Genomic DNA, 23,924 nt, shown 5'->3' with positions numbered 1-23,924 from the left:
ATGAAATAAAATCTGACTGCCTTTCTATCGACTGCACTGAATGAATTTCAACTTTTGGTGGAATATTTCCTTCCAGTTACAGCCAAACACAGATTGAAAGGAAGTATGTTATTGAAATGCTAACTTGATTGCAGTGGGGGGGGGGGGGGGGGGGGGGGGGGGGGGGGGGGGGGGGGGGGGGGGGGGGGGGGGGGGGGGGGGGAACATTTGTCACTTGAATCAATCGCAGAAGATCACTGAATAAAATAGTTCTTCCTATCAAAGTTCCAACTATTGAAGCAACATCAAAATTCCTAAAGTCATATTATTCCAACACTTTGATGTGGCTCCAGCATTTTATTTTTGTAAACTACACAACTGTAGCAGTCAATGTATAAAATAATGCTATGGAAATAAATAGGATTATTGGTTTTGGACCAATTAAAGCTGAAGGGTACAACATTCAAAAGTTGCTCCTATATCCTTGTTAAATTCTGAAATTTAATTCCCCTGAGCTCACCCACCGTTAACAAGAAAAAGTAAATTCTGCCTCATCCCACAATGTACACTGGTTATATGGAGCATACTGGTTCTTTCAGCTAAAGTTTGGCCACTTAATCTGAAGAGTTTGTAGTTAACAGTTAGGCGGCAGCGAGTGCTGGCTATCGGTCGTATTCTGCAGTTGCTGTTATTCCGTTGTTGCCGTGGAAATGAGAAGGGGCCCCTGTCGCTGTCAGATGAAGTATTCCTTCTTGCTCTCACTAACAAAGTCCTGCACGTTGGCGCTGTTCTTCAATGTGGCATCTGCGGTCTCGGCGTAGTCCACCCCCTTGGTCTCGTTGGTGCGATACGTGCCCTTGTGCTTGTACAACAAGCGCCCCATAACGGCCGTGCCGCAGAGTGTGACGAAGATCACCACCGCGATCACACCTGTGGGCGAGAACGTACAAAGTCAACGAAGATGGATAGACAAAGATGGCTGGAGTAACTCAGAGCGGAACAGGCAGCATCTCTGGATGGAAGGAGTGGATGACACTTCTGGTAGAGAACCTTCTTCAGACTGAGAGTCAGGGGGGGTGGGGGGGGGGGGGGGGGACTAGAGATATTAATGGGTAAGGTGTGAAAAACGAGTGTTAAAAGGTTATTAAGGTCAAGGGAAATGTCGAATGAATCATTGTTGGCTAGGGGAAGGTGACAACGAGGCATACAATGTAAAATTTAATCAGGAGGAAAAACACTGGTCGGAGAGCTAAGAATAGAGAGAGACAGAAAGCAAGAGTTACGTGAAGTTAGAGAAGTCAATATTCATACCACTGGTTTGTAAGCTTCCCGAGCGAGAGGCAAGTTAGGAGCAGGTATAATAACAGACAAGACAATAACTGATTAGACAAACATTCAAGTAATGCAATAGTGAACAATAGCCACAACACTTTGAATATGAAAGGCCGTGATAGAGTGAAAGGACTGTATAGTGAAAGAACTAGATAGAGTGAATGTGGAGAGGATGTTTTCACTGGTCTCGGTCCCAACTCAGAATTAAAGGGTGCTCTTTTAGAAAGGAGGTGAGGAGGAATTTCTTCAGTCAGAGGGTAGTTAATCTGTGGACCTCATTGTCACAGAGGGCTGTGGAGGCCAAAACCACTGGAGGCAGTGGATATTTTTAAGGCAGAGATAGACAAATTCTTGATTAGAACAGGTGTCGAGGGTTAGAAACATAGAAACATTGGAAAATAGGTGCAGGAGTAGGCCATTCGGCCCTTCGAGCCTGCACCACCATTCAATATGATCATGGCTGATCATCCAACTCAGTGTCCTGTACCTGCCTTCTCTCCATACCCCCTGATCCCTTTAGCCACAAGGGCCACATCTAACTCCCTCTTAAATATAGCCAATGAACTGGCCTCAACTACCTTCTGCGGGAGAGAATTCCACAGATTCACCACTCTCTGTGTGAAAAACGTTTTCCTCATCTCGGTCCTAAAAGATTTCCCCCTTTATTCTTAAACTGTGACCCCCTTGTTCTGGACTTCCCCAACGGATATGGGGAGAAGGCAGGAGAATGGGGTAAGGAGGCAGAGATCAGCCATGATTGAATGGTAGAGTCGATGGGCTGAGTGGACTAATTCCACTCCTATAACTTGTGTGGACTATAATATTCACGATACCATCACAAGGTAGAGGCCACCCATTTGTGTTCATGGCCCTATGATGCCCTTACTAATCGAGAACTTATCTATATCTGCTTTAAAAATACCCAATGATTAATCCTCCACAGCCATCTGTGGCAATCAATTCCACAGATTCACCTCCCTCTGGCCAAAGTAATTCCTCCTCATCACAAGGTCATAGGTGATAGGAGCAGAATTGTATTGTATTGTATTGTATTCAAATTTATTGTCATTGTCTCAATTTGAGACAACGAAATGAATTTCCCTTACAGGCAGTATCATAAAAAAAAAAAATCATAAATAAATAAATAAATAAATAAATAATGAATAATAAACATATTAAAAATAAAATTGAAATTGAATTGAAAAAAAAAAAAATTTGGCCCACCAAATTTGGTCCGCCATTCAATCATGGCTGATCTATCTCTCCCTCTTAACCCCATTCTCCTGCCTTCTCCCTATAACCCCCTGACACCCGTACTGATCGAGAACTGCTTTAAAAATACCCAATGATTTGTCCTGCACAACCATCTGTGGCAATGAATTCCACAGATTCACCTCCCTCTGGCCAAAGTAATTCCTCCTCATCTCCATTCTAAAGGAATACCCTTCTGAGTCTATGCCCTCTGGTCCAGTACTCTCCAACTACTGGTAACATGCTCTGGAAACATTCTGGTGAAATTCTCAGCAACGTTTATACTTTCGGAGATACAATTTTTTTCAGATTAAGATTCAGTGACTACAGTTCAAATGGTATTCAAGAGGTCAGGAGCTTCAGAATGCCGACAGATCACGTGAAACCTTTCTAAGTATAAAAATGAAGGCCGATAGTGCTGGACACATACAGTGGGTTCGGCAGTGTCAGTGGAAAGAGAAACAGAACTAATGTTTCAGTTCAAAGACACTTCATCAGAACTGACTAAATGGAAACTCACCCTCCTGAAATGTTAACACATTATCATCAGATACTGACTTGGAAATAGTTTCCAGCATTTTCTGTTTCTATTTCATATTTCTAGCATTCACAATTTTTCAATTTTCACCTTCTAATGACTAACATTTGCTTCCAGGGTTTCAGAACTGGATATAAATGGCAGAGTCTTGCAAAAATAATCTTTAAACTTTAGACTTTAGAGATACAGCACGGAAACAGACCGATTGGTCCACTGAGTCTGCTCTGACCAATAGTCACTCCATACACACTAGCACTACCCTACACACCAGGGATAATTTTACCAAAGCCATTTATCCTACAAAACAGAGCACCCGGAGAAATCCCACACAGCTCATAGGCAGGTCGTACAAACTCCGTACAGACAAGCACCCACAGTCAGGATCAAATCCGGGTCTCTGGGGCTGTAAGACAGCAACTCTACACCATTGTGCTGCCCCCTGAGCTTGGTAACTAACATTTTTGAATGGAATAAACATGACGGGCTCAATGGCCAACTTTTATGTTAGGAATTGTCTATGATTTTGCGGGTTTCATGCTGAAATATCCTCAGGAATAATCGCCACTACAGGCGATTAGGCTGTCGCCACAAGGTCACCTGTGTGGTCGTGAGTAGTCTCTTCAAGTTGCCTAAAGAGTCGTAACGTTTTTCTGGTGCTGCTGGATTTTGAAATGTTCAAAACTTTTTGGCGACTGTGGGATTGTCGCAGCTTGTCTTCTCTTGTCATAGGTGCTGTCGCCATGTTGAGGCAGGTTGTCGCCATTTGTTGTTAGTTGTCGCCAGGCGCTAGCTTTGGTGAACTCCATTGGCGACTACATACGTCAACCTACGACAACCGGCAACAGGTACCGATGACTGAATTGTCTTCAGTTGTCTTCAGTTGTCGCCGACAGGGTCGTTGTTTGTCATAGCTTGTCACGGGTGGACGTAGGTTGACTTTGATTGTCGCCTGTGCGGTGGTTGTCGTAGTTGTGGTCGTAGGTGGACGTCCTAATGGGTCGCCGGTTGTCGGTAGCTTGTCGTAGACATTGACATGGGGGGGGAGGGGGGTTTAGTCGCCGCTTTTTCGTCGACCTGCTACGACTATGACAGTTGCCGGCAGTCGCCAAAAAAACTGCCTATGTGGGACAGGCCCTTTAGGGTTTTCTGTAATCCTGAAACATATCATAGACTAGTATAGAACCAAAAACAATCCATACCCCTTCTGTCCCCTGGTTCTAGACTCTCCCATTCTTGGAAACATCCTTTCCACATCATTGTCATATTGTCTACATTCCCGTTCATCCAAGATATTAATATACACTCCAATGAACAAGGGTCTCAGCACTGATCCCTGCAGTAGATCCACTTGTCACAGGTTTCCAGTTGGAAGAACATCCTTCCACCACTACCATCTGCCTGCCGTCACCAAGCCAATTTTGGATCCAGTTTGCCAACGTGCCCGAGATTTCTTGAGCCTTCACCTTCTGGATCATATGGGTCACTGCCAAAAGGCTCGCTGAGCTCCATGAATGTCACATGTGCACCACATCTGCCACGCTGTTTGCAAAAACTTGTTGAGTTGGCACGGTGGCACAACGGTAGAGTTGCGGCCTCACAGCACTTGCAGCGCCGGAGACCCGGGTTCTTTCCCGACTACGGGTGCTGTCTGTACGGAGTTTGTATGTTCTCCCGGTGATCAGAAATTTTCGGTTTCCTCCCACACTTCAAAGGCCCACAGGTGGTATGTAGGTAAATTGACTTGGTAAATGTAAAAATTGTCCCTAGTGTGTGTAGGATAGTGTTAAGGTGCGGGGATCGCTGGTCGGCGCGGACCTAGTGGGCTGAAGGGCTTGCTTCCGCGCTGTACCTCTAAACTAAACTAAACTTTCTTTGTTACCTCTTTTCTTACATATGTAGAAGAGAAGAATATATAGAGATATGTTCAAGAAACAGTACGGGTGACGTTATTTCAGAAGCAATTTATCCATGGGCATCGAGGATCACAGTTTTATATTCAGGCGAGCAAATCCTTACAAATTAGAAAGATTACCAATGCACCCAATTTATCAGACAACTAATAGCAAAAGGCAACATTGTCATTATTGCAATGAAAAATAATTATCGGTTGGAAAGGAATGACAGGTTTAATAGAGTTCTGGAATCCCTGGAGTGCATAGTGTCATTTCAATGGCAATGCTTTCGTGAACAGGAAAGACTGTAGGAGTCAGCAATAACTTAAACTTGAGAATTAAACTTGCACAATGCAGGCCAAAAAACTGTAACTGTTTTTTATACCCAATTAAATGGGAATCATAGTTCCATTGGGTTGAACAAGTTAGGGCTTTATTCTTTGGAGCGCAAAAGGTTAAGGGGGGACTTGATAGAGGTTTTTAAAATGATGAGAGGGATAGACAGAGTTGACGTGGAAAAGCTTTTCCCACTGAGAGTAGGGAAGATTCAAACAAGGGGACATGACATGAGAATTAAGGGACTGAAGTTTAGGGGTAACATGAGGGGGAACTTCTTTACTCAGAGAGTGGTAGCTGTGTGGAATGAGCTTCCAGTGAAGGTAGTGGAGGCAGGTTCGTTTTTATCATTTAAAAATAAATTGGATAGTTATATGGATGGGAAGGGAATGGAGGGTTATGGTCTGAGCGCAGGCATATGGGACTAGGGGAGATTATGTGTTCGGCACGGACTAGAAGGGTCGAGATGGCCTGTTTCCGGGCTGTAATTGTTATATGGTTATATGGTTATAAGAAATGGTAGTTAAACATCTCAGGCTGAATTGACCAGGAAAACAGCCAGACGTTGAATCAGATGATGTCTTTATAAATATTGTGGCTGATTCATTGCCTTGACTGGTGGTTTCCTTGTCGATTCCTCTGAGACTTGTTTCGCGTGTCCAAAAATCTGTTCGCCTCAGCTTTGAATATAGTCGTAATTAGAGTCAACAGCTCTCAGAGAAAGGGAATTCCAAAATGTTACAGGCCCCCCAAGTAAGGACATATGTTCATAACTTTATAACTTCATGTTGTAGTCATTTGGCCCATTCAATCCTGGCTGATCTATCTTTCCCTCTCAACCCCATTCTCCTGCCTTCACCCCATAACCCTTGACACCCTTATTAATCAAGAACCTAGAAATCTCCACCTTAAAAAAAATATGCATTGGCCTCCACAGCCTTCTGTGGCAATGATTTTCACAGATTCATCACCCTCAGACTAAAGAAATTCCCCCTCATGTACTTTGTAAAGGTACATCCTTTTACTCTGAGGCTACGACATCTGGTCCTAGACTCTCCCACTAGTGGAAACATCTTCTCCACATCCACTCTATCCAGGTCTTTCAATATTCGGTAAGTTTCAATGAGGCCACCCCTCAGTTTCCAAAGATGAGCAGGATTGTAGGTTAATTAGCTTCAGCCGTCTCAAACCGAAATGTCACCTATTCCTTTTCTCCAAAGATGCTGCCTGACCTGCCGAGTTATTTCAGCATTTTGTGTCTATCTTCAGTGTATACCAGTATCTACTGGTTCCTTCCTAACACATCCAGGCTGTACATACTCTGCCCATGGGTAAGTGACTCCTTTAGCAGGGGTTACACAGTTTAGTGTGTTGATTGCACCAGCCTACCCCTCAGGATGTATATTACTCCTGAAAGTCTTTGTAAAGGCAATTGAGACGTGTCCAAACAAAGGGGCATTATGGGTAGGAAGGAACTGCAGATGCTTCAGTCTGAAGAAGGTTCTCGACCCGAAATATCACCCATTCCTTCTCTCCAGAGATGCTGCCTGTCCTGCTGAGTTACCCCAGGGTTTTGTGTCTATAAAGGGCATTATAGAGCTGAATGAGCTCTGTTGCCCAGTCTGCTTCTGAACACTCTAGTAGCACTAAACACTCCATTAAGTTGGACCTGTGCATTGTGTACTGTCTCTGAAATTCATTTCAGTGTTTCAATGGAATTAACATCCGAGACAGAACACAGCACACTGAGGAAAATATATGGAGTACTTAGTGTTGTTGACTCTATGCATCTATCTTTATGCTAAATCAGCTTTTTATATTTCCATGCGTAATTATCGTTGTGTGGTTGTGTTATTGCTGTTGCTTTGTTATTATATTGACTTTGAGAACATTGTGTATATTTCTTTGTGAATATGGTGTGTCATTGTAAGCCTGTACAATGAAATGCACGCAGTGAAGAGGCGGCATGGTGGTTTCCATTGTACTGAGTAGCAATGAGTCGATGGTTAATGTCATGCCCTCTGATTAAAAATAGCTCTTAATCTCAATGGAAACCGTAAGAATTGTATCAAAATAATGAAAATGGCCGCTACTGGCTTTGCAATATGTAGCAGGTGCCTGGGGAGTGTTACAAGCAAACTGTCCAGATTCAGGGAGAGTTTCATCCCAGCTATTGTCAGGCAACTGAACCATACTAGTCCCAAACTATTATCTGTGCAAAGTACTATTGATACAGAGTCATTATGTATCATACCAAGGACTTTAATTAGAATACATACAGAGACCATCTAAAAGAGTACTGTAGGTTCGAAATCATAAGTTGAACTGCCTAACCAACATGGCTGCCTGCATGCCACTAGGTAGTGGTGGTGTGGAAACCGGACATGGATTATGGAACAGGTCATCAGCAGCAAAACCCGATACAGATCAAATCAGCAACACTATCTTCCCATTGGAGACCCGCAGACTGTCTTTGATTGGGTTTCAATGGCTTTATCTCGCACTAAACGTTATTCACCTTATTCCCTTTACCATGCATCTATACACTTTGGATGGCTCAATAGGAATCACATATTGTCTTTAAAGCTGACTGCTTAGCACGCAACAAAAGCTTTTCCCTGTACCTCGGTATACGTGACAATAAACTAAACTGAATTCCAACTCAACTGAAACATGTGGAAGCATGGGTGGTGCAGGAAATGGAGGCTTTGGTCAAGAGTAAGAAGGAGCATGGGCCGAAGGGCCTGTTTCCACACTGCATGACTGGATGACTCCAATTGGTCTTTGCAAGTTGCCCCCGAGTGTGTAGGGAATGGATGGGAAAGTGGGATAACAAGGAACCAGTGTGAATGGGTGATCGATGGTCAGCATGGACTCGGCGCACCGAAGAGCCTGTTTCCATGCTGTCTAACTCTATGACTATGGCTTTTGGGAGCCATTTGGGTGTCGTTTGTACTTAGTCCGATCTCCGTGGCAAGGATTTTCCCAGTGAAAAATTTTAAAAACTACGCGCGCTTTATACCCTGGTGGTCACGTGGTGCGGCGCTCAAATGCCGCGCAAATGGCGCACCGACGGCATACGAGCGGCGCATGGTTATGGACGTTGACGCACGGTGACGCATAATAAATTAGCATAGGCAAAGTTTGTGTGTCACCCTGTGTAACCATGCGTCATCACGTGCTACACGAACGCCGTCAGAACGTCAGCGTACGCCATCAGTACGTCAGCGTGCGCAAGGGATATGTCGCGCAGGTTGCGCGTGTCACTGCATACGCCACCATGGCTCACCACGCGCCATGCGCGCATCACGACGTGCCATCCAATTTTTAGGATGTCGCGTATATGACGAGCATATGACGCCCAAGTGAGACAGGTCCTTAAATTAACCAAGTTACCATGACTACCAAGCTACCAAGCTACCATTACCCTAGGACAATGTGATTAAATTCAGGAATGTGCCAGATGCACAGAATTAGATGGTCACGGAGATTTTGTGGAGGATTTCAAGGGGATTAAGTGATCACCGTATAGGACAAGTTTACAGGGATATGGGCCAAACGCAGGAAGGTGGGACTAGTGCAGAAGGGACTTGTTCGTTGGTGTGACTTGTTCGTTGGTTGGGTCATAGGGCCTGCCTCCATGCTGTTTAAGTCCATGACTCTATGACACAAGGCTGGAAAGAGATAGCCATGAAGGAGGTTTGGGACCCAGATGAAAATGTTATGTTTCAGCTAAATACTCTCAAAGATAGTGAAGTCTTACCTCCAATGACAGCTGAGTCACTTCTGACTGCATTTTTTAAAGGTTCCCCCACATCTATTGTCCCTGAATGATCTGCATTTGAACAAAAAGAAAAATCAAAATTAGAGATGACCTCATTGCAAATTTAAATGACAAGTTTATTTGTTCATCCTCTGAACAATGTTAAATGTAAAGGTCCTTTGTTAAGCATCCACATCCTGTTTTCCATGCGTAGTCTACTTTCTCATTTGAGACTAATTTCAACCTTCTAAAAAATTCAGGAGCAGCAACCTGATCAATATATGTCACAAAACTAACAAGCAGATCCTCACATTTTATTTGACTGCATGCAATTGTTCAGTAAAAAAACCAAAAACCCAAAACAAAGCTTTATTGCTTTTAATTAACAATGCAGACAACAGGATGTTGCTGCCCTGAGAATGATAAGTGCAGACTGGGTGACGCCTATGGCAAAGACCACAATTTAATCTGCAAACTTGACTAAAGGGCCTGTCCCACTTGGCCGTCATTTGCGCGCCATTTACGCGACCTAAAAAAATGTGGTCGTCGTGTTGTGACGCACGGGTAGCGTGTGGGTAGCGTAGGACGGGCGCATGGAGAGGCGTGGAGGAGTGTGGAGTTGTGCACGGTATTACGCGGCGCTCCCAGATTTTGTGGTGCATGAAATCCTCGCACGCCACGTGCATGACGTATAACACATATGTACGCTGACGCATTGGGTACACACGCAGACGCATTGGCGTCGCACGCTGGTGTCCCGACTTGGTGTATCGCGTGTCACTGTGCGTAACAGGGTATTCTAACGTCACGCACACCAGATGACGCGTGATTTGTGCGCGACATCACGCGTAACGACGCGTTGACCTATTTCACATATGACGCGTAAATGAGGCAGAAATGACGGCCAAGTGGGACAGGCCCTTTAATGTTCAGTTGCTTGCTAATTTAGAGCTCTAGTCTATCCCTTTTCTGACTTAATCCCCCTTCAGTGATCCTTATAGTTTTAGCGTGGACATACAGCGCCGAAACAGGCCCTTAGGCCCACCGAGTCCGCGCCGACCAGCGATCCCCGCACATTAACACTACCTTACATGCACCAGAGACATTTTTTTTTAACATTTGCTCCAAGCCAAAGAACCTACAAACCTGTACGTTGTTGGAGTGTGGGAGGAAACCCGAAGATCTCAGAGAAAACCCACGCAGGTCACGGGGAGAACGTGCAAACTCCATACAGACAGCACCCCGAGTCAGGACCGAACCCGGGTCTCTAGTGTTGCAAGGCAGTAGTTCTACCGCTGTGCCACCAGTTTGCGTTTGATTCCGTTCAAAACAAGTTCATGAAGCAGTGTCCTGGAAATCCATTCCCAGTTGGTGAAGCTAAGTATGTAATATGTTACACGGGAAGAGCTTTTGTGCTAGTTCCCCATGGGCCTTGATTACCTGATTTAAAAAAAATATACATCTGCCTGTAATTTAAATATTTCTGTTAATTTAGACTCATGTGGTGGAGTAATCAAGAGATTTGTCAATCCATTTGTGAGATGAAATAGATTTGCATTTTCAATTTTAAGTGCCTGGCACATCTATTCTAATTATGACCTCTCATTTGAGATACATACTGGCAAAAGCATTACAATTATACCCCTGCCCACTTAGGCGATTTTTTAGGCAGCTACAGGCGACTAGGCTGTCACCACATGGTCTCCAGAGTGTTGCCTGTATGGTCGTGAGTAGTCTCCTCAGTTGTCCAAAGAATCGTAACGTTTTTCTGGTCGCCACTGGATTTTGAAATGTTTATACTTTTCGCCGACAGTTGGCGACAGTTGGCTTGACGCCAATGAGCGTAGCTTGACTTCTCCTGACGTAGGTGCTGTCGTAGTTTGTCGCCAGGATGACGTAGGTTGTCGTCGGTGCTGAATTCAGTGAATTCCATCGGCATCTACCTACGTCAACCTACGTCAACCGGCGACAGGTACCGGCGACTAAATTGTCTTACCTTGTCGTAGCTTGTCGCGGGTGGACGTAGGTTGTCGTAGGTGTGGTCGTGGGTGGACGTCTTAATGGGTTGTCGGTAGCTTGCCGTTGCTGGACGTCGACTAGGTGGTACTGCCTGGGTTTTCTCTGGGAACTCTGGTTTCCTCCCACACTTAAAAGAATACAGGTTTGTAGACAAATAGTCTCAAGTGTGAGTAGGATCGTGTTAGTGTGCGGGGGATCGCTGGGCGGGGATGACCCGGTGAGCCGACGGGTCTGATTCTGCGCTGTATCTCTAAACTAAACTAATAGAACATTTCTCGCTTTCCAGGAATTAGTGTAGTAACTCTTCTTGGGACCCGGCGTGAGGAAAGAACTACGGATGCTGATTTACACCAAAGACGTACTTATAGGAGCACCGCAAAGCTGCATATTCTCCCCTCTCCGTTACTTTATTTACACCAACGACTGCACCTCCACTGACTCCTCTGTCATGCTACTCAAGTTTGCGGACGACACAACCCTGATTGGACTGATCCAGGATGGGGAGGAATCTGCCGAAAGACAGGAAGTGTCACGGACAGCTAACATCCTGATGCCATCACAACCACTGGAGCTCAATGCTCTTAAGACAGTGGAATTGACAGTAGACTTTAGGAGAGCTTGCCCTCCCCTCACCCCACTCACCATCAACACCACAGTCACGTCTGTGGAGTCATTTAAGTTCCTGTGAACCATCACCTCCAAGGACCTTAAATGGGGGCCACCATCGACTCCACAGTCAATAAGGCCCAACAGAGGATTACTTCCTGCGGCAGCTGAGGAAGCACAATCTGCCACAGGCAATGATGGTACAATTCTATCCTGCCATTGTAGAGTCTGTCTTCACCTTCTCCATCATGGTTTGATTTGGGTTCAGCCACCAAGCACGACATCTGGAGGCTGCTGCAAATCATCCGATCAGCTGAGAAGGTTGCTGGCGGCAACCTTCCTCCCATTGATGAACTGTACACTGCAAGGGCCAGGAAGCAAGCGGGTAAAATCATGTCTGACCCTTCTCATCCTGGCCACAAACTCTTTGAATCACTTCCCTCTGGAAGGCGACTCCGGACTGTCACAGCCAGACATAAAAACAGCTTTTTTTCCACGAGCAGCAGCTCTACTCAACAGCCAAAAGTCTGTAGCCTCCATTTGCTCTGGTGTTTTATTTCATTCACTTGTTTAAATTATAATGTTTTATTTTTAATATTTTAATGTTCTATGTTTTATTCTAAATAGTTTGTTGTATGTCGTATTGTTACTTGCGAGCGGAGCACCAAGGCAAATTCCTGGTATGTGTACATACTTGGCCAATAAACTTATTCAAACATATTCATATCATATCATATCATATTAACATAGACACAAAAAGCTAGAGTAACTCAGTGGGCCAGGCAGCATCTCCGGAAAAAAGGAATAGGTGACATTTCGGGTCAAGTCTGATGGAGGGTCGAGACCCCAAACGTCACCTGTTCCTTTTCTCCAGGGATGCTGCCTAATCCGCTAAGCTACTCCAGCTTTCTGTGTCGATTTGCACCATATTTATGCAGGGGCAATAAATTGGACTCGGTTTGACTTGACCTCAGCAGCCATGGCTGGCGGCACAGTTGTTCACTTTATTAAAACCGAAGAAATCCTTCCCGACTCTGGAAACTGCTGCTGGACTAAAGCCAAGGGATCTTGATGGGCCGATAACAACACTTATGCAAGGGAGATTAGGCCATTGATTTTTAAATACTTTTTTGTTGTTGTCACTTGCCACAAAGAGCATTTACCATTTGTAGCTCTGGAATTGGCTTCCAGAGCCCTTTACGAGAACAGATTAGGATGTTGTATAGCAAGATATTATACTTAGCCTGCTAAGTTAGTTTTAAACTGAGATTGTTATCCATTCCAGACAGCTGCAGACTTTAACAAAGCTGTTTATCCTATTAAAGCAAAAAAAAACATCAAATGATACTGTGTTTATAGCCAGATGCCTTTTCCATGTCTTCTGAATGAAAGGTAATCTTCACACTTCTCCTCGAGACATTTATAAATGAATAGAAAAGCTGCAAATGATGCCATAATTATTACAAAGTCAATTTAGCTGCTTCAGATTTATTCGAAAAACCAAATCTGCAACGATCATTATTGAGAGCCCTGTGGTAAGTCCTTCAGCCCCAAAGAATTACAAAGATGCGGATTCAAAGAAAGCTAAATCAAACACTTCAACCTTTCTAGAAATGTGGATTAGTTTTATCAAAACGAAAATAGTAGCAAACGAAGCAATAACTATGAATATTACAATGAGTAAAACGGTTCTTTAGGAGTAAAGAGGTTCTTCTGCTCCTGTGAGACCACATCTGGGGTATTGTGTACAGTTTTGGTCTCCTAATTTGAAGAAGGACATCCTTGTGATTGAGAAAATGCAGCGTAGGTTCACGAGATTGAGGAACAATTGAAAAAACTAGGCTTGTATTCACTGGAGTTTAGAAGGATGAGGGGATATCTTCTAGAAACATATAAAATTATAAAAGGACTGGACAAGCCAATTGCAGGAAAAATGTTCCCAATGTTGGGCGAGTCCAGAACCAGGGGCCACAGTCTTAGAATAAAGTGGAGGTCATTTGGATGATCAGCCATGATCATGTTGAATGGCGCTGCAGGCTCGAAGGGCCGAATGGCCTATTCCTGCACCTATTTTCTATGTTTCTAAGACTGAGGTGAGAAAAAACTTTTTCACCCAGGGAGTTGTGAATTTATGGAATTCCCTGCCACAGAGGGCAGTGGAGGCCAAATCACTGGATGGATTTAAGAGAGTTAGATAGAGCTCTAGGGGCTAGTGGAGTCAAGGGATATGGGGAGAAGGCAGGCACGGGTTATTGATACGGGACGATCAGCCATGATCACAATGAATGGCGGTGCTGGCTCGAAGGGCCGAATGGCCTCCTCCTGCACCTATTTTCTATGTTTCTAAGAGAAACAAAGCGAGGCCTGGGTAGAGTGGATGTGGAGAGGATGTTTCCACTGGTGGGAGGTCGTAGTCTCGGAATTAAAGGACGTTCCTTTAGGAAGGAGGAATTCCTTGTGGGTGTTGAATCTGTGGAATTCATTGCCACCGAAGGCTGTGGAGGCCAAGTCGATGGATATTTTTTAAGGCAGAGATAGATAGGTTCTTGATTGGTACGGGTGTCAGGAGTTATGGGGAGAAGGCAGGAGAATAGGATTGAGAGGTGAAGAAACAAGCCCTTTGGCCCACTGAGTCGGCGCTGCAAGGCAACAACTCGTAATCCAGACTACAGTCACCGAGGTACATTGTTGAGTAATGTGACAGCCGCAGGGAAGAAGCTGTTCCTGGACCTGCTGGTCCGGCAACGGAGAGACCTGTAGCGCCTCCCGGATGGTAGGAGGGTAACCAGTCCATGGTTGGGGTGAGAGCAGTCCTTGGCGATGCTGAGCGCCCTCCGCAGACAACGCTTGCTTTGGACAGACTCAATGGAGGGGAGCGAGGAACTGGTGATGCGTTGGCAATTTTCACCACCCTCTGCAGTGCTTTCTGGTCGGAGACAGAGCAATGCCATACCATACTGTGATGCAGTTGGTAAGGATGCTCTCGATGGTGCAGCGGCAGAAGTTCACCATCTGCAGTTCCTTCCTGCACATCAGGATTGTGCATATGGGATTGCGTGGGTAAGATTACTTGTCAAGGCTCAGTTCACATCACTCAGTCTACACACATGAGCAGAACACAAAGTGCTGAAGTAACTCAGCGGGTCAGGTAGCATCTCTGGAGGACAAGTACAGGTAGAGTGAAGAAGGATCCCGACCTGAAATGTCACCTGGTCATCTTCTCCAGAGATGCTGCCAGACCCACTGAGTGATTTCAGCACTTTGCAATCTACTCAGGAGTCCAGCCTTGTCTGGTCCAACTGGTCCAGTTTAGAGTTCAGTTTTTTTTCACTTTAGTTATACAGTCTGGAAACAGGTCCTTCAGCCCATTGGATCCACACTGACTGGTGATCCCCAGAAACTAGTTCTAACCTACACATTAGGAACAGTTAACAGAAGCTAATCAACCAACAAACCTGCACGCCTTTGGAATGTGGGAGGAAACCAGAGCAAACCCATGGGGTCACAGGGAGAATGTACAAACTCCGCTAAGAAAGCACTCATAGTTAGGATCGAACCCGAGTCTCTGGCATGGTATGGCAGCAGCTCCACCACTGCGCCACTGTTCTTTTCCAAGTGTCTCAGATCTATATGTATCATTTGTAGTAATATGAGCATTTAAACAGTGAGGGTTTAACGGGGGGGGGGGGGGGGGGGGGGGGGGGGGGGGGGGGGGGGGGGGGGGGGGGGGGGGGGATCTCCCACAGTGGGTGGGATGTCGAGAAGGTCAAAATTTAGCGCGGTGTACAATGTGGTAGGAGGAAACTGTTTAGTTAGACACCGCAAGATTACTTTCTCTGTCTAAGTGCAAACAGAAGCGGTATCTGGTAAGCGTCATGCATGGGGATTTGAGGAATGTCAAGACATTTCTAATGGCGGAGTTTAATACACTTTATTAGGCTCGCGGATAAAGGAAAACTTCAACAAAAGAACCTCTTCTTGGGTTATTATCATGGATGCTGTTCATCCGTGAAATAACGTTTTATTTCCAGCCTTCCTTCCCCGCACGAGTGGTGAGAAACAATGACCCAGTTCGGAGAGAAAACCGCACATTGCCACACATCAACTGTCCCTAATATCATGGACAAAATGGATTGTCTCTTTTTCAGTGCCAGCTGCAAGCAATAACTAAGTCCATTGCCACATTCATTCACTATGCCCTTCACTATACTTACCGAATACTAAAGGGCTTGGATGTGGAGGGAATGTTTCCGCCAGTGGAAAGAGTCTAGAACTAGAGGTCGTAGCCTCAGAATTAAAGGATGTTCCTTTCGGAAGGAGATGAGGAGGAATTTCTTTTGTCAGAGGGTGGTGAATCTGTGGTTACTTTCAAGGCAGAATTAGACAGACACAAATAGCTGGAGTAACTCAGCGGGTCAGGCAGCATCACTGGTGAAAAGGAATAGGTGACGTTTTGGGTCGAGACCCTTCTTCAGGAAACCCGAAACGTCACCTATTCCTTTTCTCCAGTGATCTTCGGTTTAAACCAGCATCTGCAGTTCCTTCCCATACAGAAATAGATAGATTCTTGATTAGTACAGGTATCAGGGGTTATGGGGAGAAGGCAGGAGATTGAGGGAGAGATAGATCAGCCATGAGTATAGAAGTTGGGATCTAATGTTAAAATTGTACAAGGCATTGGTGAGGCCAATTCTGGAGTATGGTGTATAATTTTGGTCGCCTAATTATAGGAAGGATGTCAACAAAATAGAGAGAGTACAGAGGAGATTTGCTAGAATGTTGCCTGGGTTTCAGCAACTAAGTTACAGAGAAAGGTTGAACAAGTTAGGGCTTTATTCTTTGGAGCGCAGAAGGTTAAGGGGGGACTTGATAGAGGTCTTTAAAATGACTAGAGGGATAGACAGAGTTTACGTGGATAAGCTTTTCCCACTGAGAGTAGGGAAGATTCAAACAAGGGGACATGACGAGAATTAAGGGACAGAAGTTTAGGGGTAACATGAGGGGAACTTCTTTACTCAGAGAGTGGCGGCTGTGTGGAATGAGCTTCCAGTGAAGGTGGTGGAGGCAGGTTCGTTTTTATCATTTAAAAATAAATTAGATAGTTATATGGGCGGGAAAGGAATGGAGGGTTATGGTCTGAGCGCAGGTATATGGGACTAGGGGGGATACGTGTTCGGCACGGACTAGAAGGGTCGAGATGTTTCCGTGCTGTAATTGTTATATGGTTATATGATTGAATGGTGTAGCAGCTTAATGGGCGAATAGCCTAATTCTGTTCCTATCACTTATGACCTTATGACCTCTCACATTGTTGTTTTATTGTGCAGTCCCACTGACCAAAGAAGTTAACTTTCTTTTCTGGATTGCACTCGCTAATGAATGGAAGAAGCAATTAGAAATCTATCAGTTTCTCATTTGTATAAAGTGGTCACCACTTGCGGTGCATTATGACAGGAGTCAGAGAGTGTGGGAGGACTTTCATACACGCGAAGCTAACTTCAAATAGAGGGATTAATTAATAAACAATTATTATGCAGCCAATTATTTTTCGATTAAGAATTTAGACAGCAGATCTACTTTAGCGAACAGTCCTACTTTAGCGAAAAGGCTTTTAGCTTCAGTTGTTATTTATATTCTCTTCCTTTTCTGTTTCATTACCGATAGACGCGGCCCTTTGTGGCCTCTTTGAACACATAGGGAGAGGACAGTATGACCTGTGCCTACACAAACGCACTGAGAGCTGGAAATAATTACCTTTTTTCATTGCCTCTAACGTCTACCAATATAAAAAGGTGTTTTATTTCCGCACAGGCTATATTTGATGCCTGGAATGTAATATAACTTTTTGGGGGGGAGGGAGGGGAAGAGGCAATAGACCAGTGGTTCCCAACGTGGGGCAACAGGGGAGCAATTTGATTTTTAAGGGGGGCAATTGAGCGCGACTGAGGAGGTCTGGGTCCAAATTTTCGATTTTTATTTTTTAGGATTTTCCATCAGGTAAACATATGTAGTTTATGTTTCAGATGTTATTTTGAGTAAAAAAAAAATTGGGTAAAAAAGGTCTTTATTGTGTAGTTATTACAACCAAGGTATTGGCGTTTTAAGCTTCTTCAGCTGAAACGGAGTTCACTTTTTAAATGATAAGAATTATATATCACCACATGGGGGGGGGGGAGCATCAGGATTTTAGAGGTGATTAGGTGGGGCATGGCCAAAAAAAGGTTGGGAACCACTGCAATAGACTTTCAGGATCTTCAGGCTGGAGGAAATGCCAAATAAAATTGCTAATACCATACTCCATACTTATTTTTGCTATGGGTTTGCCAAAAGCATTGAGATGGAGGTTTACAGTCCGCCTTAACCTACCTGATCTCCCGGTTGCTCAGCTCACCTCACATTCCCAAAATGACCTTTCTGTCCTGGGCCTCCTCCATTGTCAGAGTGAGGCCCAGTGCAAATTGGGGAAGCAGCAAGTCATATTTTGCCTGGGTTGCTTCCACCCCAATGGTATGAACATTGAAGGTGGACACAAAATGCTGGAGTAAGCGGGACAGGCAGCATCTCTGGAGAGAAGGAATGGGTGACGTTTTGGGTCGAGACCCTTCTTCAGACTGATATCAGGGGTGGGGGTGGGACAGAGATAGAGTGTAGTAGGAGACAGTGGGACTGGTGGGAGAACTGGGAAAGGGAAGGGGATGGAGAGAGAAAGAAAGGGCTATCTGAAGTTAGAGAAGTCAATGTTCATACTGCTGTGGTGTAAACTACCCAAGCGAAATATGAGCTGCTGTTCCTCCAATTTGCACGTCAGGCCTCACTCTGACAATGGATGAGGCCCAGGACAGGAAGGTCAGATTGGGAATGGGAGGGGGAGTTGAAGTGCTGAGCCACCGAGAGATCAGATAGGTTGGGATGGACTGAGCGAAAGTGTTCAGCGAAACGATCGTCGAGCCTGAGCTTGGTCTCGCCGATGTAGAGAAGTTGACACCTAGAACAGCGGATACAGTAGATGGGGTTGGAGGAGATGCATGTGAACCTCCGCCTCACCTAGAAGCACTGTTTGGAGTCGAGGGGGGAAGGGACAGCTGTTGCTTCTCCTGCGGTTGCAGGGGAAAGTAACCGGGGAGGGGGTGGTTTAGGTGGGAAGGGACGAGTTGACCAGGAAGTCTCAGAGGGAACGGTCTCCGCGGAACGCAGAAAGGGATGGGGATGGGAAGATGTGGCCAGTCGTGGGATCCCGTTGGAGGTGGCGAAAATGTTGGAGGATTATATGCTGTATGCGACGGCTGATGGGGCATCTCTAACTTCAAATAGCCGTTCCTTTCCCTCTCTCTCCCCATCCCCTCTCACTTCCCAGTTCTCCCACCAGTCTTACTGTCTCTGACTATATTCTATCCCTGTCCCGCCCACTCCCCTGACATCAGTCTGAAGAAGGGTCTCGACCCGAAACATCACCCATTCCTTCTCTCCAGAGATGCTGCCTGTCCCGCTCAGTTACTCCAGCATTTTGTGTCTACCTTCGATTTAAACTAGCATCTGCAGTTCTTTCCTACATGAGATTGAGGTTTAGTTTAGTTTAGTTTAGCGATACAGTGCGGAAACAGGCCCTTCTGCCCACCGAGTCTGTGCCGACCAGCGATCTCTGCACCCTACTAACACGATCCTACAAACTTGGGACAATTTGAAATTTTACCAGAGCCAATTAGCGTACAAATCTGTACATCTTTGGAGTGTGGGAGAAAATCGGAGCTCCTGGAGAAAACCCACGCAGGTCACGGGGAGAATGTACAAACTCTGTAGTCAGGATCGAGACCGGGTCTCTGGTGCTGTAGGGCAGCAACTCGACTGTGCCTCTGTCACAAGTAACCTTGGATTATAGGAAGACAAATGAGTAAAGGGCCTGTCCCACGATATGCGACTGCATGCGGCAAGGGCAACCTAAAGTGATCGCTTGAGCCGTACGGCCTCGCGGGGCCGATCCCACTTCGATCGCCGGAGCCATATGGAGTTGTGCGGAGCTGGTCCCGACATCGTGTAGGGCTCCGAAAAACTTACACTGTCCAAATATTCTGCGTGGCAACGGCCTGCCAGCCCGCAGCCACTTTGAGGCCGTACACACTGCCTCAACGGGCGTGCGCTGCGTCTTGAAGCCGTACGCAGCGTCTTGACGGCGTACGCCTAGCGCGAACTTCACGCGGACTTCGCTCGAACTTCACGTCAACTCGTACGGGATCACTCAACCTCCGCGCGGCCCCCGCTTCCGGTTTGGTTGTGCTCGCCGCATGCGGTCGCATGCTCGTGTGACAGGCCCTTTAGGACTAAGCGTGGTGGGTGAGGAATGCTAAGGACGATTAAACTGAACACATTTTAGTTAGGTTGATGTTGAAAATGTTTCATGTATTTTGTGTTTTTGTGTTTATGTGTTTCATGGCTGTTGGCAGATCAATTTACCTACTGGGGTAAATAAAGTTCTATCGTATTGTATCGTATCGTAAACTTAAGTAGCCTTGAACTTTGACCATCACTCTTCCCTTCTTGCTATCACTATATAGTTACTATCACTACCCACTGGATGACCAATGACCACATTGGCAACATTGGTAGAAAGGCTTTGGGCAGACTTGTCCTATAACTGTCTCCTGGCTGGATTCATGTGTTATGTCCAGTCAGAAATTTTTTTTTTAGTAGACCATGAAATGTACAGAGCTCGATTCGAGGATGTACAAGGCATAATCGGTGAGTTGAGCAAAACACAAATTGTTGGAGGAACTCAATGGGTTAGACAGCATCTGTGGAGGTATTGGATAGATGTCATTTTGGGAACCGAACATCATTTGTCCATTCCCTTCGTTGAAGCTGTCTGACTCGTTGAGTTCCGTCAGTGCTTTGTGTTTTGCTCAAGATTCTAGCATTTGCATTTTTTGTGTCTCCATGTTTAGTAAGTTTGCAGATGGCACTAAAATAGATGGTATCATAGACAGAGAAATAGGTTACCAAGAATTATAGCAGGGCCAGGTCAGCTGGGAAAATATGCAGAGGAATGGCTAACGGACTTTCATTCAGGTAAGTTGCAGTGTTACATTTTGAGAAGTTGTAAGACAATAGACAATAGGGGCAGGAGTAGGCCATTCGGCCCTTCGAGCCAGCACCGCCATTCACTGTGATCATGGCTGATCATCCACATTCAGTACTCCCTCCCTACCCCTCCTATCCCTCTATCCCCACCTCCGCCACTCCTCACCTCCCCCTATCCTCCCCGCACACTCAGTCTTCAACTCCCCCACAGCCCTTCCTTCTCTCCCTCTATTCCCCCCTCCTCACCTCCCCCACTTTTGGCCGGCATGGATGAGTTGGTCTGAAGGTGCTGTTTGAATCTCGATGTCTGTATGTCTCTATGACTCTGTGACAAGTAACAATCCTATAACTTGGCAACCTTTGTACTATGAAGAGGGCAGAGTACTGGCACAGAAGAAATGAGTTGTGACTGTTGCCAAAGGCAAATCATCTCTATCCACTGTATATAATAGCTTGCCCTTGCACATAAAGGAAATAGGTTTAATAACATAATAGTCATGCCACAGGACTGGTACTCCAGGGACTTGTGCAAGTTATTAGGGGACATGTTTGAATAAAAGTTGAGTAATTAAATAAAGATGATTTTCGAGAGGTTTACCATGATAACGATGAGCGTGCATGACGGGATTGATTTAAAACCCTTAGTTTCCATTCTAGTCTTAGGAAAAGCAAATAATGTCTGAGGAAACGTCTCGACCTGAAATATCACCAATTCTTCTCTTCAGCAATGCTGCCTGTCTCGCTGAGCTACTCCAGCATTTTGTGTCTATCATCGATGCTGCCATAATCGGGCCGATTGTGAACCAGGTCCATTGCATGGTGATTGATCCAAAACGACTTTCCGAAAGATAGTCATCAAGCCATCCATTTGAAGGAACACACAGAGAAGATGAACAATAACGGCTTGTAGCAGGAAGGAACTGCAGATGCTGGTTTATACTGAAGATAGACACAAAGTGCAAAATTACCTCAGCGGGTCAGGCTGGACTTCTAAACTAGAATTAGTGTATGAGTAATCGTTGGTCAGCACAGACTCAGTGGGCTGAAGGGTCTGTTTCTGCGCTGTATCTCTAAACTAAAAAGCAACATGCCAAGCTTTGCACACCCCACCTTTTCCAGCTCCCCCCCATCCCCTGCTCCATCAGTCTGAAGAAGAATCCCAACCTAAAACATAATTTATCCCTTCACTCCACAGCTGCTGCCTGACCCGCTGCGTTCCTTCGATACTTTGCTTGTTTACTAGTGAATGGAAACCCTGGCCAGTCTCCATCTCCTCGTAGAGCAGTCCCATTATATCCACAATCAGTTTACTGCTCCCTTTCTTGCTGAAACGCTCCAGCATGCTGGTGTCCATGTGAGCCCCACAGATAAACAATAGCATTGGCCAGCACAGTTTCACTAAAAGATCAAGTGAGAGAGAGAGAAAGAGAGAGAGAGAGAGAGAGCAAGTAAGTGTCTTGTAACCTTGGATTTATTTTTGTAAATCCTTTAAGAATAAAAGATAAATCTCTTAGATGGGGGATGCCTGGTGTGTAAAGAAAATAGCCGTAACATAAATATTATCTGACCCTTTTCATTTCTTTACAATTACTGGAGGATTCACGGCTTCAGATGCAGTGCCCCGCTATTCCTCAGGGCAACCTCGAAGGATAAATGTTGAACAAGGAAGATTTTGTTTGCAAAGTCGCATTCTCCAAGATAGATTTTGTAATTTCTCAGATTATTAGATTTGGATCTGATCCAGGGCAATGGTGACCATTTATCCAGCGATGCTTGCTGAAATAGCCCTATCTTTGGAAGTATTTTTTTTCAGTTGAAATTGATTGTTTCTTAGTTTAGTTTAGAGATACAGTGCAAAAAACAGGCGCTTCGACCCACCGACCAGTACTCCCTGCACACCAACATACATTGCAACAAAACACGTGACCAGCGGGTTGATCCCACCGATCAGCATCGGGTGGGTTGGATACATCTACGTTACCACGTTATACGCCACGTGGGTTTTCCCCAAGATCTTCGGTTTCCCTCCCACACTCCAACAAGTGTAAATTGTCCCTACACACACTGTGTGGGGATCGCTGCGCGGACTTGGTACGGTTTCGGTATCGCAAGCGGTTAGAGTTGCTGCCTTACAGCGTCTTGCAGCACCAGAGACCCATGGGGAGTCGATCCCGATTCCTAAGGGTGCTGTCTGTATGGAGTTTGTACATCCCAGTGTGTGTAGGATAGTGTTAATGTGCGGGGATCGCTGGATCGGCGCGGATTTGGTAGGCCAAAGGGCCTGTTTCAGCGCTGTATCTCTGAACTAAGCTAGGGACAATTTAACATTTACACCAAACCAATTCATTTACAAACCTGCGCGTCTTTGGAGCGTGGGAGGAAAACGAAGATCTCTGAGTCATAGCAGGTCTCCGAAAAACCGGCGACTGGATCCCCCCTGCGACAATGTCTACGACAAGCTACAACAACGTACCACCTATTCGAAGGCAAGCTACCGACAACTGGCGACCTTTTAGGACATCCACCTACGACCACACCTACCACAACCTACGACGAGCTACGACCCTGTCGGCGACAACTGAAGGCAACTTAAGAGACAATTCAGTTGCCGTAGTTGCTGGTACCTGTCACCGGTTGACGTAGGTTGACATAGGTAGCCGCCATTGGAATTCACTCACGACCATGAAGTCAGCACCAGCGACAACCAACGTGCAGATCCATGTGCAGATCCCAGCATTAGTGCAAAAAAGCCCCAACTCAATAATCAAAAATCTGCAGCCTCCTTTTGCTCTGGTATTTTATGTAATTCACATGTTTAATCAATAATGTTTTATTATTAATGTTTACTATTTTATGTTTCATTCCTAACTGTCACTGTATGTCATGTTGTCAGTTGCGGGCGGAACACCAAGGCAAATTCCTTGTATGTGAATACTTATTCATTCATTCATTCAAATCCTCATTGCAACCAAAGACAATTCATGCTTTATAGTTAGTGTTGTATGGTATTTAAGATCCTTTGACTCACCAAGTCCACGCTGACCATCGATCACGCATTCACGCAAGTTATAAGTTATCCCACTTTGCCAACTACTCCCTCAACACTAGGGGCAGTTTACAGAGGCCAATTATCCTA

General features: G+C 45.3%; 1 protein-coding gene across 1 annotated transcript in view; it reads right to left on the bottom strand.

Moving 5' to 3' along the window:
* Nucleotides 1–214: 214 nt before the first annotated feature.
* The window catches only part of LOC129699106 (contactin-associated protein-like 5), a 682,034-nt gene continuing 658,324 nt past the window's right edge, over nucleotides 215–23,924 (bottom strand). The window contains exons 23-24 of the mRNA XM_055638765.1: nucleotides 9,092–9,163; nucleotides 215–909 (exon numbers count right to left, since the gene is read on the bottom strand). Coding sequence (XP_055494740.1) covers nucleotides 713–909; nucleotides 9,092–9,163 — 269 coding nt within the window. The 3' untranslated portion in view covers nucleotides 215–712. The remainder of the gene's footprint in view (nucleotides 910–9,091; nucleotides 9,164–23,924) is intronic.

Source organism: Leucoraja erinacea, chromosome 7 (genome assembly GCF_028641065.1).
Source record: "Leucoraja erinacea ecotype New England chromosome 7, Leri_hhj_1, whole genome shotgun sequence".
NCBI classification, from domain to species: Eukaryota; Metazoa; Chordata; class Chondrichthyes; order Rajiformes; family Rajidae; genus Leucoraja; species Leucoraja erinaceus.
Note: the sequence above shows the minus strand (reverse complement) of the source record. Positions and strands in the feature narration are given on the sequence as shown.